We start from the raw sequence: 13,064 nt of genomic DNA, 5'->3' as shown, positions 1-13,064 counted from the left end.
CTTGGAAATCCTGTTCAAGGGGTCTTGTTCTTATAGAGATTTTTACCATTTTGTGGTGGTCTAGCATCTTCTGGATTATCTTTGTAACCTGTTGAAATCCCAAGCGTACTGCTTTCCAGGCTAAGATTATTCCATGAAGCTTTCAGGCTAGTAAGCTATGTTGAACTGATGCTTTCTCAGGGTTTGCAAGAGGCCTAAATGCCTTTCTAACATGAAAACATTAGGCTCTCATCATCATAAAAGCATTGCGATGACCTTTCACTGAACTGGCTTCTCGTCTGCTGGCCAGACGAGAACTCCGCCTGACCCGCAGATCAAGACGAGCTTGCCGGGTCAAATCACTATCTACACTTTCGATATCAGCGTGGGAAGGCACCTGCTCACAATCTCCTTCGTTAAAATTCCTTTCTGCTGGGAACGGCTGTGTTGACGCTGCACTGTCTATGGGAACCTCAGAAGCAGGCCCAGAGATTTGAGTCACAGACAAAGAGCCAGGAAGCTGAATCCCAGCAGGAATCTGAATCCCATCATCCTCATCATCAGAAAATAGCTCAGCCACAACAGGTTGAGGCTGGATCTACACTGCCCTGTATCCCAGGATCTGATCCCAGATTATCTGCTCTGAATTAGACTATATGGGAGCCCTTCCACACATCATATAACCCAGAATATCAAGGCAGAAAATCCTACAATATCACTTTGAATTGGGTTATCTGAGTCTACACTGACATATATTCCAGTTCAAAGCAGATATTGTGGGATTTGCTGCCTTGATATTCTGGGTTATATGCTTGTGTTGAAGATCCCTTAGTCTCTGGAACAGCAGAAAACAAGCTTTCCCACTTCTTCAATTGGACATTGTTTCAAATATTCAAACAATATTTTATTGTACTTCCATGTCTGCCCTACAAACAAGGTATGTGCAGTATGCATAGGAATCCATGTTTTTTCTCAAACTATAGTCTGGCCCCACAGCCATCTGAGGGACTGTGAACCAACCCTTGTCTTCAAACCTTTGAGAACCCCTGGTGTAGAGGCACCCTTTGCTGCCCAGGGGAGACCTTAGGGGCCAGGGATCTTCTACTCACCAGCAGTAATCAGGGCAGCCTCGCAGCGGATCACCATTCTCATCCAGAAATGTCTCTATAATCAGGTTGCCATTGGCATCGTGGGCAGACTTGAAGTTGGTGACCACGCGGGTGGGGATGCCCAGGCAACGGAGCACTAGAAAGCAGAGAGAGTGTGAGAAAATACGGAATGAGTAGATATCACCAGACCTCCTGACATTTAGGGGTGCAATTTAGCATCTTCAAGGGTGCATCTGCCCTGTAGCATAAATGCAATTTGACACCACCTGGGGGTCCTGCGGCTTGTAGTTTTGTGATGCACCAGCACTATCTGACAGAGGAGGCTCAAGATCTTGTAAAACTACAACTCCCAGCATCCCATAGCATTGAACCATGGTAGTTAAAGTGGCGTCAAACTTAATATATTCTACAGTGTACGAGGGTTGAATGAAAAGTAATGCCTCCACCTCCGTAACTCCTCAACAGATGGCAGTACATGTATGCAGCAGGTACTGGCTAGTTCAGTAGACTCTCCTCTACAGTTCCATTTTGGCGGGAAGCCTTAGCATTAAATGGTTGTGTTGTTAAAGTGCGAAGTATGGAACCCTGCGCAGATGGCCGATCTATGCGACTTAAGCAACGTACAGTCATTGAATTCTTGACAGCAGAAAATGTCACCCCAAAGGAGATTCATCAGAGAATGCAAGCTGTTCATGGTGATGATGTTGGTGTGAGTACTGTGTGAGTAAATTTCAAGATGTTGAGGTAGGAACATCTGACTTGAGTGACAAACAAAGAGTTGGATGTCTTGTGACCGCACACTTCACGTGCCACCACAGCAGAACTTCAGAGACTGGATCTCACCACCATATGGCATCCTCCATACAGTCCAGATTTAGCACCGTCTGACTTCCATCTGTTCCTGATAAGGAAAGAAGATCTGTGGGGACATCATTATGCTTATGCTGAAGACGTTGGGGAAACAGAGTTGCAACTTCTTCCATGACAGCTTCAGAAAACTTGTTCATTGTTGGCAGAAATGTATCCAATTGTCTGGTGATTTTGTGGAAAAGTGAATAGTGGTAGTTAAGGAGCACATGCTAAGGATTATTTCTGCGTTTGAGTTATTAAAATATTTCCATCCAAACCCAAGTAACAAAGGTGGAGGCATTACTTTTCATTCAACCCTCATAGATACACACCCCGTTATATGGCTAGGTTTTGATAACACTGATCTAAATCCAGAGGGTTGGACCAAGTAGATTAGAGGCATTAAATCAAGGTAAGTGTGAACTTGGCCCCCTTCTATACTGCCACATAAAATACAGATTATCTACTATGAACTGGATTATATGGCAGTGTAGACTCATATAATCCAGTTCAAAGCAGGTAAAGTGGATTGTCTGATTTGACAACATGGACTATATGGCACATTATATTCTAGGATCTGATCCCAGACTATCTACTTATTCCAGGTTATCTGGCCATGTACTTATAATCTAGTTCAAATAAGATAATCTGTGATCAAATCCAGGGCTATAAGGACAGTGTAGATGGGGCCTCAGCCTTCTGCAACTGCATCAGTGGGACTGAAAATGCATCTACATACTATAGTTTTGAGCTATTAAATTCGAACATGACCCCCCCCCCCATAAAAGATAGTAACTTATAGTTTTGCTAAGGACAAGGACACCAGACTGGATAATAAGGGTTAAGCCTTGGTCAATTTGCCAAGACACTAACAACAACAAGGACCCTTTCCATGTTAGATAGTGTGTACATTTAATCAAAGTTTTATGCCCTTGATTAGCAGAAGGTTATTACTGAGAAACCACCTCCCTTTACACTTATGTGCTTTCTTGAATTTCTATGGGACTCTGGTGGGAGAAGTGGGTATGTTTTCTATATCATGATTTCTATATTTTCATATTTCTCCCTGTGTATCTGACCTTTTCCTGACCCTTTTGCCCCATTCCCCTTTATTGAAAAAATGTATAAAAATACAAGGCAGCCACCCCTGCGTGACCCTGGAAAGAAGGAAATCTCCAGTTGAAAGGACCCTTATCAAAAGACACTCTTTACATGGACAATAACAAAGGATCGTGACCTCTGGGCTTGGAGGTTTGGCCCCCAGAGGAAGCGGCCATTTGGCAATTTTGATTATGTCTCAATAGCACAGAGGGAGGCCTTTGGAAAGCCGCACCTCATCCTAATCTGTCACCCATTCAACTTTTCTCTCAGCAATACTTCCACCGAGGTTCCCCAATTGTTCCTATGTCTCAGCACTGGAAAAACCGGATTATGGCTGGATTGCCAAGCATCATTATTTTTTGCAACCACTCAAGGACAATAAGCCTGGCTCGTAGGCCTTCAGGACTCACTGGCCACATGGACATTTCCTACCTCCATAATCCTCTCAAGAATCCATTGTTTCCCTCTCGTCCTACCTCCCTCTCTCCTGATTCATCAGGATGCTGAGGCAGCAGAAGCCCCACGATTGGCCTAGGCGCTCAGGAGGTGGCCAAGCCTCCTCCCAGCTGTAGAGTGCCAGCCAATCATGGTCGAGCCGGCCGAGGGGCGGGGAATGGGAGATTCAAACCTGGCAACTCTGCTTCTGTATAAAAGAGGCTTTTATTTGTACACATGTTATGCTCAGCTTGGCGAAATATTGCTGCTTTGCATCCTTTTCAGCTGAATTGCAATAAATCATCTCGGTGGCGCTTCCTTCAACTTTGGTGAGATTTCTTTTGGGAATTTAGGAAAAACCTTTTAAATTGGGCTTCTCTTTGCTCACCATTGTAGCGAGCCCTCTTTGGTGCCTCCGCAGGGTCTCTCCTACAGGGTCAGACCCTTTTAAAATCCTCCACGATTTCACTGTGACAGTTAAAGTGGTGTCAAACTGTATTAGATGCACCCTAGGGTGTAGATGCACCCCAAGGAGATCAATTTCCAAAGACTACAAAACTTCAACTCCTGGAAGCATGGAGCCCTGTCAGTCATTGTGGTCTCAAACTGCAATCATTTTACAGTATGGATGCACACTAAGACCCCTTCTACATTGCCATATAAAACCCAGATTATCTGCTTTGAACTGGATTATATGGCAGTGTATACTCATTTAATCCTGTTCAAAGAAGATAATATGGATTTTCTGTTTGGATAATCTGGATTATATGGATTATATGGCAGTGTAGAAGGGGCCTAGGAGGACTGCCCGGGGATCCTGGGAGGTGCAGTCCAGCGAGATAAACTTTCTGAAAGATTAGGAGAGAACAGTGTGGGGAGCGAATAAAGAGGGTGGTCTTTTCAAGGTGACTCACCTGTGCATGCCACGGCTGCAAAGACCCAGCACTGCCCATAACGGACAGGTTGACACCCAGAGCTTTGCCACCTCTGCAGGATGTTCACACTTCCGGTCCAGGTGTTGGGATGCACTCCGCCGACATAGTCACCACACCATCGTCCAGAAAGGATGCCTTGGTCATCATTGCAATTCACCTGCAGACCAGGAAAGCAGAGCAGATCAGAGCTGCAGAGTTCAACCCAGGCTTTCTACTCAGTTTTGCCCAGATTTTGGTCTTCCAGGTGTTTTGGACTGCAGCTCCCAGAATCCTAAGCAGCGGAAACTGGGAGTGGGAGTCCAAATACTGGGGACATAGAGATTGAGAATGGCTCATTGTTCTACACTGTAGAAGAAATGCAGTTTGACAAAGTGTTTTGGTGCCTCTACACTGTAGAATTAACAAAGCTTCACACCACTTAAAGTGACCTGGCTGAATGCTATGAAAGATTCCATTTTCAAGGGTCCTATAAACCTCATACTGTGTTGACATGCTGCAGACACAACTGTACAAAAAGAGGGGAAGGAAACCAGCCTGCATAAGTTATATATGATTTATAGTTTAAACCCTGTTGGCACCTGATTTTATTTTATTTCTGAATGCAGAGAGTGCCAACCTTGGGTCAGGCTGTATCTTATGCTACAGACTTATAGCACAGTACAATTCTATAGATTTCTGGGGAGGAGCAGGTTAGGAAGTTGGGGGTTTAAATGTTTAGATATCTTGAAATGTTGACCTATTGATGAGAAATGTTGACCTATTGATGAGTTTTTGTTTTTTGGGTTTTTTTTTTGCTGCTCTAGAGACTAGGATGCAATGGAACAATGAGTTCAGATGATACGAAAACAGTCTCCACCTAAACATTACGAAGAGCTTCCTGACAGTAAGAGCTGCTCAGCAGTGGGATCCTGTGCTGCTGTTGCACCTCAGCTAGACTTCAGCCACTCCTCATAGGGCTTGTTCTCCAGACCGTTGATCATTTTAGTCACCCTCCTCTGGACACATTCCAGCTTGTCAATATCTCTCTTGAATTGTGGTGCCCAGAATTGGACACAATATTCCCGGTGTGGTCTAACCAAGGCAGAAGAGAGGGGTAGCATGACTTCCCTAGATCTAGACACTATGTTCCTGTTGATGCAGGCCAAAATCCCATTGGCAAATGTAGTAATAAACAGTTTATTGATAAAACTCACACACAGTAAAAGAGTAAAAATCCAAATACTTAAAGAGAGAAAGAGTCCCAAAAAGCCAGAGATAAATCTTCAGTGCAAAGGTTGAAGATTGATAGGGTGTTGAGAAGGGCGGGCTAGAAGCAACCCGAATAATAAATAAATTAAAGCATGATCACTAATCCAAGGTACATGGAACAAAACATGAGCTTGAATAATCCAAGAGACCAGGAATGAAACATGAGCTTGATTAGTCCAAGAAACAAGGAACAAAACACAAACTTGAGTGCACGGTAAAATCCCCAAGACTGATAGCAAAACTTGACTAGGAAACCTGGCTTGAAGCTAAAATATCACCAGGAACAAGGCAGGAGCTTCTAACTCCATTCGCGACATTGCTTGATCTGAAACCTAAGAGCTTCCTATCCCTAATTAAGGACAGCAATGCATGAAGGCATTCCATTGGACTTGAGAAGCCTGTCTCTGGCTCTCTTTCCCAAACCTCCCTTTCCCATGGCTTGGCTTGCACCTGGAATTCTTCCCCTGCAGGAGCAGTCTTGATTTTCTGTCCAACCCTCCTGCATCGGGTGAGCTCATGTCCTCCTCCCTTCTCTGCCTGTCAGTTTCTAAAGCAGTTTCATTTTCACTCAGAGAATCAACATCTAATTCCAAATCCCCCTCTGTCCTCCCAACCGGGGAATCACCATCCTGTTCCAACATCCCACTGACCACCTGCTGCAATGCGCCCTGAGCCCTGCCACATGCACCAGGGAGGACCTTCTTGCAGCAACACCAGAAGCACTCCAAGTGGCCAGATACTGGTCAAAGGACATTTAATCAACTACCAAACTCACACATTTTGTATTTTGCCTGTTTGTTTGCTTTGTTCTGATAGAAATGTAATATAATTGACTGATTGCCCTGACATGAGAAATAAATAATCCAACATCCCATTGGTCTGAGCACCTGTAGAAGGATCAGGCCCTGCAGACCCTGCACCCCAAACACCTCATCCTCATCATCAGCTGGCTGAACTACAACAGCTGCCTTGGAATCTGGTGGAGCATGCTTTTCTCAAGTTTTTGCAACAGATGCTGGTCGTCTTCCAAGACAGCTTGAATTGGATATTCTGATATGTCAGAAGGGTTGGACTTGACGGGTTGTTGTTATTGAACACAGGACCCTCCCCAAATATTTATAGTTTCCTAAAGGACATCAAGCCAGAATGAGCTAAAGCACCATCCTTTATTTTCCATGAAATCTCTCTCTCCTTGACCAAGAATGCATTAAAAGCCTCTGTCTTTTTGTCTTTGCTTCCTGGTGAGTCTTTAATTCGGAACTCTGATTATTAATTTTGGTTAACAATGCTTGCCAGACCGACCCTCTCATATAATAATATGAGAGGGTCAGTCTGGCAAGCAGTCTAAATTCCCAGTCACAGCTACCATCTAATAACCTTTTGGCTGGCTACTCACCATGGCACAAACCACACGGCTGACATAGCTGGGGCTATTGCGGAGGGAGCAGTCCTTGTCTTGGTCACGAAGGAAGTTCAGGCTGGTATCCAGCAACTGTAGGCAGATGTCCACAATCCCTTTTTCAAACTAGAAGACAATAAACAAACAGGATAAGCGCCTGATGCGTTTGACATGGCTTCCCAGGGCATGTCTTTCAAAGTGTGAACACCAAGATTTGCCAATAAGAAGAATGTTTGGATTACTGTAATGCGCTCTACGTGGGGCTGCCCTTGAAAACAGCTTGGAAATTCCAACTTGTCCAACGAGCAGCGGCCAGGATGTTGACTGGTGCTCCCTACAGAGAGAGGTCAATCTTCCTGTTCAAGGAGCTCCACTGGTTGCCGTTTATCTTCCGAGCCCAATTTAAGGTGCAGGTGCTTACCTACAAAGCCCTGAACGGTTTGGGACCAGCCTACCTGCGTGACCGCATCTCCATCTACGAACCCACGTGTTCATTACGCTCATCTGGAGAGGCCCTGCCCGTGATCCCGCCTGCGTCGCAAGCACGTTTGGTGGGGACACGAGACAGGGCCTTTTCCGTGGTGTCCCCCCATCTCTGGAACACCCTCCCCAAAGATCTTAGACAGGCCCCTACATTGGCAGTCTTTAGAAAGAATTTGAAGACCTGGCTGTTCTGATGTGCCTTTCCCGATTAGGAAATCTCCAATACCAAGTCCCAGAAGCACTTTATTAGAATTTAAGACTGCCGCACACTGCACACTGCACTTGCCCTATAATATCACCTGTCACATCAGCACTTTTAATTCTGTACCCATTACTCTGGCCCGGCTCAGTTTTATTGTGTTTTGGTGTATTGTTTATTGCTTGTTGTTTTGTTATTTAGTATTGCTTTAATTGTTTTCAATTTGCTTTAGGTTTTGTATTGTTATGTTGTGTGTTGAGGCCTTTGTAAGCCGCATCGAGTCCTTCGGGAGATGCTAGCAGGGTACAAATAAAGTTTAATAATAATAATAATAATAATAATAATAATGTTTCCTCTGGTTGGAAACTGGGGTTTCCAAGATCTGCACTGAAGTGGTGGTGGGAGATGGGATGGGATGAGAAACAACATTTCCCAACAGTTTATTGAAAACTGATGCAAGCATTGCATGCGGGTTGTAGTCTAAATCAAAAAATTTACAAACTCTACTTTGAACAGAAAATGACTAATAGCAGCCATGCCAAAGCAACTGACAGCATTGGGCTACACATAGTACACAAGGATTTCCACCTCACCCGCTGCGTAGAAAATCTGCTATAAAACGGGAGCTTTTTGGTTGAGTTCCAGGGCCAAAGAAGCAGATCATGGAAACAGAAGAATGGCTTGCCTCAGGGGAGTGTGCTTGCTCCATCAATGTTCAACATTTACACAAATGACCAGCCACTGCCAGAAGGGACAGAGAGTTTCATCTATGCTGATGATTGTGCCATCACCGCTCAAGCAGGGAGCTTTGAGATGGTAGAACAGAAGCTCTCCGAAGCTTTTGGTGCTCTTACTGCATGTTACAGGGAAAGCCAGCTGATCCCTAATCCATCTTAAACACAGACATGTGCTTTTCACCTTAAGAACAGACAAGCATCCCAAACTCTGAGGATTACCTGGGAAGGAATCCTACTTGAGCATGGCAGCACACCCAAATACCTGGGAGTCACTCTGGACCGTGCTCTTACCTACAAGAAGTACTGCCTGAACATCAAGCAAAAAGTGGGTGCTAGAAACAATAGCATACAAAAGCTGACTGGCACAACCTGGGGATCACAATCAGATACAATGATGACATCTGCCCCATGTGCTTTGCTACTTTGCTGCTGAGTATGCATGCCCAGTGTGGAACACATCTCACCATACTAAAACAGTGGATGTGGCTCTTAGACATGCTGCATTATCACGGGGTGTTTGCGCCCTACACCACTGGAGAAATTACACTATTTAGCTGGTATTGCACCACCTGACATCCGCCAGGAAGTAGCAACCAATAGTGAAAGGACCAAGGCAGTGACATCTCCAGCCCATCCCCTGTTTGGGTATCAGCCAGCACGTCAACGACTTAAATCAAGAAATAGTTTTCTAAGATCTACAGAGATATTTGCAGGAACACCCCAGCCATCAAGAGTCCAAAAGTGGCAGGCTCAAACCCAGAACCTCAATCAATGGCTGATACCCAATGAGAGACTCCCCCCTGGGCACACAGAGGACGGGGAGACTTGGAAGGCGCTGAACGGACTGCGCTCTGGCACCACAAGATGCAGAGCCAACCTCAAGAAATGGGGCCACAAAGTGGAATCCACAATATGTGAGTGTGAAGAAAAGCCAACCACTGACCACCTGCTGCAATGCACCCTGAGCCCTGCCACATGCACAATGGAGGTCCTTCTTGCGGCAACACCAGAGGCTCTCCAAGTGGCCAGATACTGGTCAAAGGACATTTAATAGAATGCCAAGTTTGCAAACTTTATGGGTTTTTGGTTTGTTGTTGTTGTTTTTTTAATGCAATACAACTGTTTGGTTCACTCCTGGCATTATAAATAAATAATAAATACACAAAGATAGGATAGAGAAGAATGATAGATATAAATAGAAAATAAATAGATGATGGATGGATGGATGGATGGATGGATAGATAGATAGATAGATAGATAGATAGATAGATAGATAGATAGATAGATCATATATATATAGGTGGAAAGGACAATGGATAACAGAAGCTGATAAATGGATAAACAAAAGCTAATAGATGGGGTGTAATTTCTCCCTGCTTTATGTTGAATACTGATACAAGTTTTGCACGGGGATTGCAGTCCAAATCAAATCACTTTCTCCTTTGAAGAGAAAATGTTGTTCAGCAGTTTTCCCAAAGCAATACCTGTCCTGGGTATGAGTATTAGAGAGGAAGGACTAGGCCTAGAGAACTGACACAATGACTTCAACATAGCCAAGATGCAATTTTGGAGAGTTGGATTCAACCCAGTTTGGGATGAAAACTCCAAATCACTTTGGGAATCCAGTGGCCTACCCATGGCTATCTTAGGCCTGATGTCATACAGAATGCCAACTCTACCAGCCAGACTGAGAGATGGCTAAAGGTCTCATAAAACTATAAAATCCCACAATTCTGTAGCATTGAGCCATCCCAGTCAAATTGCAGTAATTCAGCCCCAGATTAGATGCAGCCCCAGTTGTAAGCGCACCCATTTCACTTTCACTGTCTATAGAACACGGGAATTTGTCTACATTTTCCTGCCACAGTTCGGGAATGTATTTACACTTTATAGAAGTTTGATCCCACTTTAACTGTTACAGCTGAGAGAAACCCACCTGCCCAAACATCCAAGGTATGGAATAGATGTAGTACTCATTTCCCTTGAAGATCTGTCCATGTTGGGTCAGGACATATTCAATGCGGGCCTCTTCGCTTTCCATGTAGACAGTGTCACCTGAGCAAAGAGGAAAAAGACACAAATGGAAGAGTGCAAGGGAAAATGGAGAGACAAAGCTGTCACATGAAGAAAGAGGAACAACCAGAAATCAAGGCTGAAATTCTTTTTGCGTTATGGAACCAGACACTCATTGTACCACACAACCCTATGGTGGACTTGCAGCAGTGCTTAATTTGTACCCCCCCCCCCCGTTTCTACCCATTTTTATTTGATGAAACAAACGTACAATCAAAGACATAAACAGAAAGACAGATTTTAAAAATGAGTTCAAATGACAGGAAAGGAGATTCCACCTGACTGTAAGAAAACCTGTTCAACAGTGGAACTCTCTGCCTCAGACTCTGGTAGAGACTCCTTCTTTGGAGGCTTTTAAACAGAGGCCTTTCCATAGCAACCTCTGGACAACTCAGGATCCTACCAGCTTTAAGTGATATCAGAAGAAAAAGGAGTCATTGCCCCTCTTTGGAAACATCACACAATAAGAATCCATGCATAGAGATTGTTTACAAGAAAGTAAGCAATATTCTCTTCATTCTTCCTTCCTTCCTTTTGCAATTTGGGATTTCTGGAGGCTGACCCTGTCCCTGATGAATCCACTGCCATACTTATTCCCTCTGATCTTGAAAGATACCAAGATCTTTTCTCAAAAGTAGGATAACACTTTGAATTTAACTCATTTGACACCTCAATTCAAACCGGCTGCAAGGCTGACCTGAAGAATGCATTGTTGTTTCCTATTAGCCAAGGAGACCTACCTATGCACCATGGATTAAAGAGCAGGATGAATTCTCCAATGTAGTAGCAATACCCTTGACCCTTGGTGGAAGTATCCAGGGTTAGGCGGTAGCGGCCGATCCGGGCGTCCGGTGGAGGGAAGATGAACACAGTCAGGGAAGACTTGTCCTGGCTTTCCACGGCGGAACTCCATGCTGTCTTTTCCAGGGAGCAAGAAACAGGGAAGGAGGACTTGGTCCCAGATGTCTCATTGGGGCAAGGACCTATGGTAGGAAGGAGGAGAGAAGTAAAGGAAGATAGGAAGAAGAAAAGGAGGACGAGAAGAAAAGTGTCAGTGTGGGTTAGAATCACAATAAACCCGCCAGGTAGATGCACTCTAATCTGACATTCTTTCAGGCCTGAAAGAATAAAACCTCTGCTCTTTTGCCTTCAACTCGGTTTGTGTCCTGATTTGACTTTTGGTGTAGCATAGCATGCTGGGCTCTGGACTTGCAATTTTAGCAGACACTGAAATCACTCAACACTGTGGAGAAGCCACTTAACAGGGAGGCATACTTGGAGAGAAGAACGAAATTAGGAACGCTGCTGGAAACATGGAGGAACCACAATAATGGTGATGGGGAGATACTGGAAAAATGTTGTTGTTCATTCGTTCAGTCGTCTTCGACTCTTAATGACCTCATGGACCAGCCCACGCCAGAGCTCCCTGTCGGCTGTCACCACCCCCAGCTCCTTCAAGGTCAGTCCAGTCACTTCAAGGATGCCATCCATCCATCTTGCCCTTGGTCGGCCCCTCTTCCTTTTACCTTCCACTTTCCCCAGCATAATTGTCTTCTCTAGGCTTTGCTGTCTCCTCATGGAAAAATAGATATTTATTTATGCATATATTGTATGTACATTACAAGCATTGAAATGTAAGAAAAAATCAAGTTCTCTCTGTATCATAAACCCAAGCTGACAGGACAAGCCAAGCTGCTGTCCAGGCAAAGCAAGAGGGGGATGAACAGATAAGCCCATCCTAGCACCAACAGAGATAAGTAAAAAGTAAGGAGCCTATCTCCCTCCTTCCTGACAGGTCAAAGTAGGCCCCTTGATTGATGAATGTAAGTTGTAAGCTGTATGCTGCTCTCAGAAAAAATATAGAGACATGCCTCTTGCATGTTGGAAGATAGAATCGGATATTTCTATGATGCTAAAGTGACATGATGTCAGTGTATGTAAAAGCATGTTTCTTTGTTTGTCTGCATTTGTAGAGTTTTAAAAGGCACAGTCAATGCCTTTATCTCACACTCTGGTTTGCTTTTGGACACAACTCCTCACTAGAGTCCCAGCTGGAAATAAATGTACTTTTCTTTCTCCAGAAAGGATCTCTCGTGATATCATCTCTCTTGCTGCTACAATGGGACATTACTCCCTGACTTCCTATAGGTGTGTATCAAGCACATTGTTTCAATCTTTCCTTTGCAGCCTTGGAAGTATTGTCGAAGGCTTTCATGGCCAGAATCACTGGGTTGTTGTAGGTTTTTTGGGCTATATGGCCATGTTCTACGGCCCAAAAAACCTACAACAACCCAACCTTGGAAGTAGTTTTGGGATCATTTCCCAAAGGCAGAGCTTGGGAAAAGTTGCTATCCAAGATCCCACAGTGGTCAGAGGATGCTAACCCACTCCTCAACCCCATTCTGGTTTTAGTTGGAAGAAGGAGGAATTGGACTGATACAGCTGTTAGTGCTGTGCAAAAAAAGTCGTTTGTGCCTCGTATCTCCTATTATTTTGTAAGGTCTGTATAGGTAAAAG

The 13,064-nt window shown here is 44.3% G+C and overlaps 1 protein-coding gene across 1 annotated transcript in view; it reads right to left on the bottom strand.

The window, feature by feature from the left end:
- LOC132772730 (protein-glutamine gamma-glutamyltransferase 2-like) overlaps positions 1-13,064 on the bottom strand; it is a 59,480-nt gene that overhangs the window by 17,329 nt on the left and 29,087 nt on the right. Inside the window, exons 3-7 of the mRNA XM_067467128.1 lie at positions 11,288-11,530; positions 10,411-10,529; positions 7,053-7,181; positions 4,388-4,565; positions 1,089-1,224 (exon numbers count right to left, since the gene is read on the bottom strand). Coding sequence (XP_067323229.1) covers positions 1,089-1,224; positions 4,388-4,565; positions 7,053-7,181; positions 10,411-10,529; positions 11,288-11,530 — 805 coding nt within the window. The remainder of the gene's footprint in view (positions 1-1,088; positions 1,225-4,387; positions 4,566-7,052; positions 7,182-10,410; positions 10,530-11,287; positions 11,531-13,064) is intronic.

The sequence above is a fragment of the Anolis sagrei genome, chromosome 4 (genome assembly GCF_037176765.1).
Source record: "Anolis sagrei isolate rAnoSag1 chromosome 4, rAnoSag1.mat, whole genome shotgun sequence".
NCBI classification, from domain to species: Eukaryota; Metazoa; Chordata; class Lepidosauria; order Squamata; family Dactyloidae; genus Anolis; species Anolis sagrei.
Note: the sequence above shows the minus strand (reverse complement) of the source record. Positions and strands in the feature narration are given on the sequence as shown.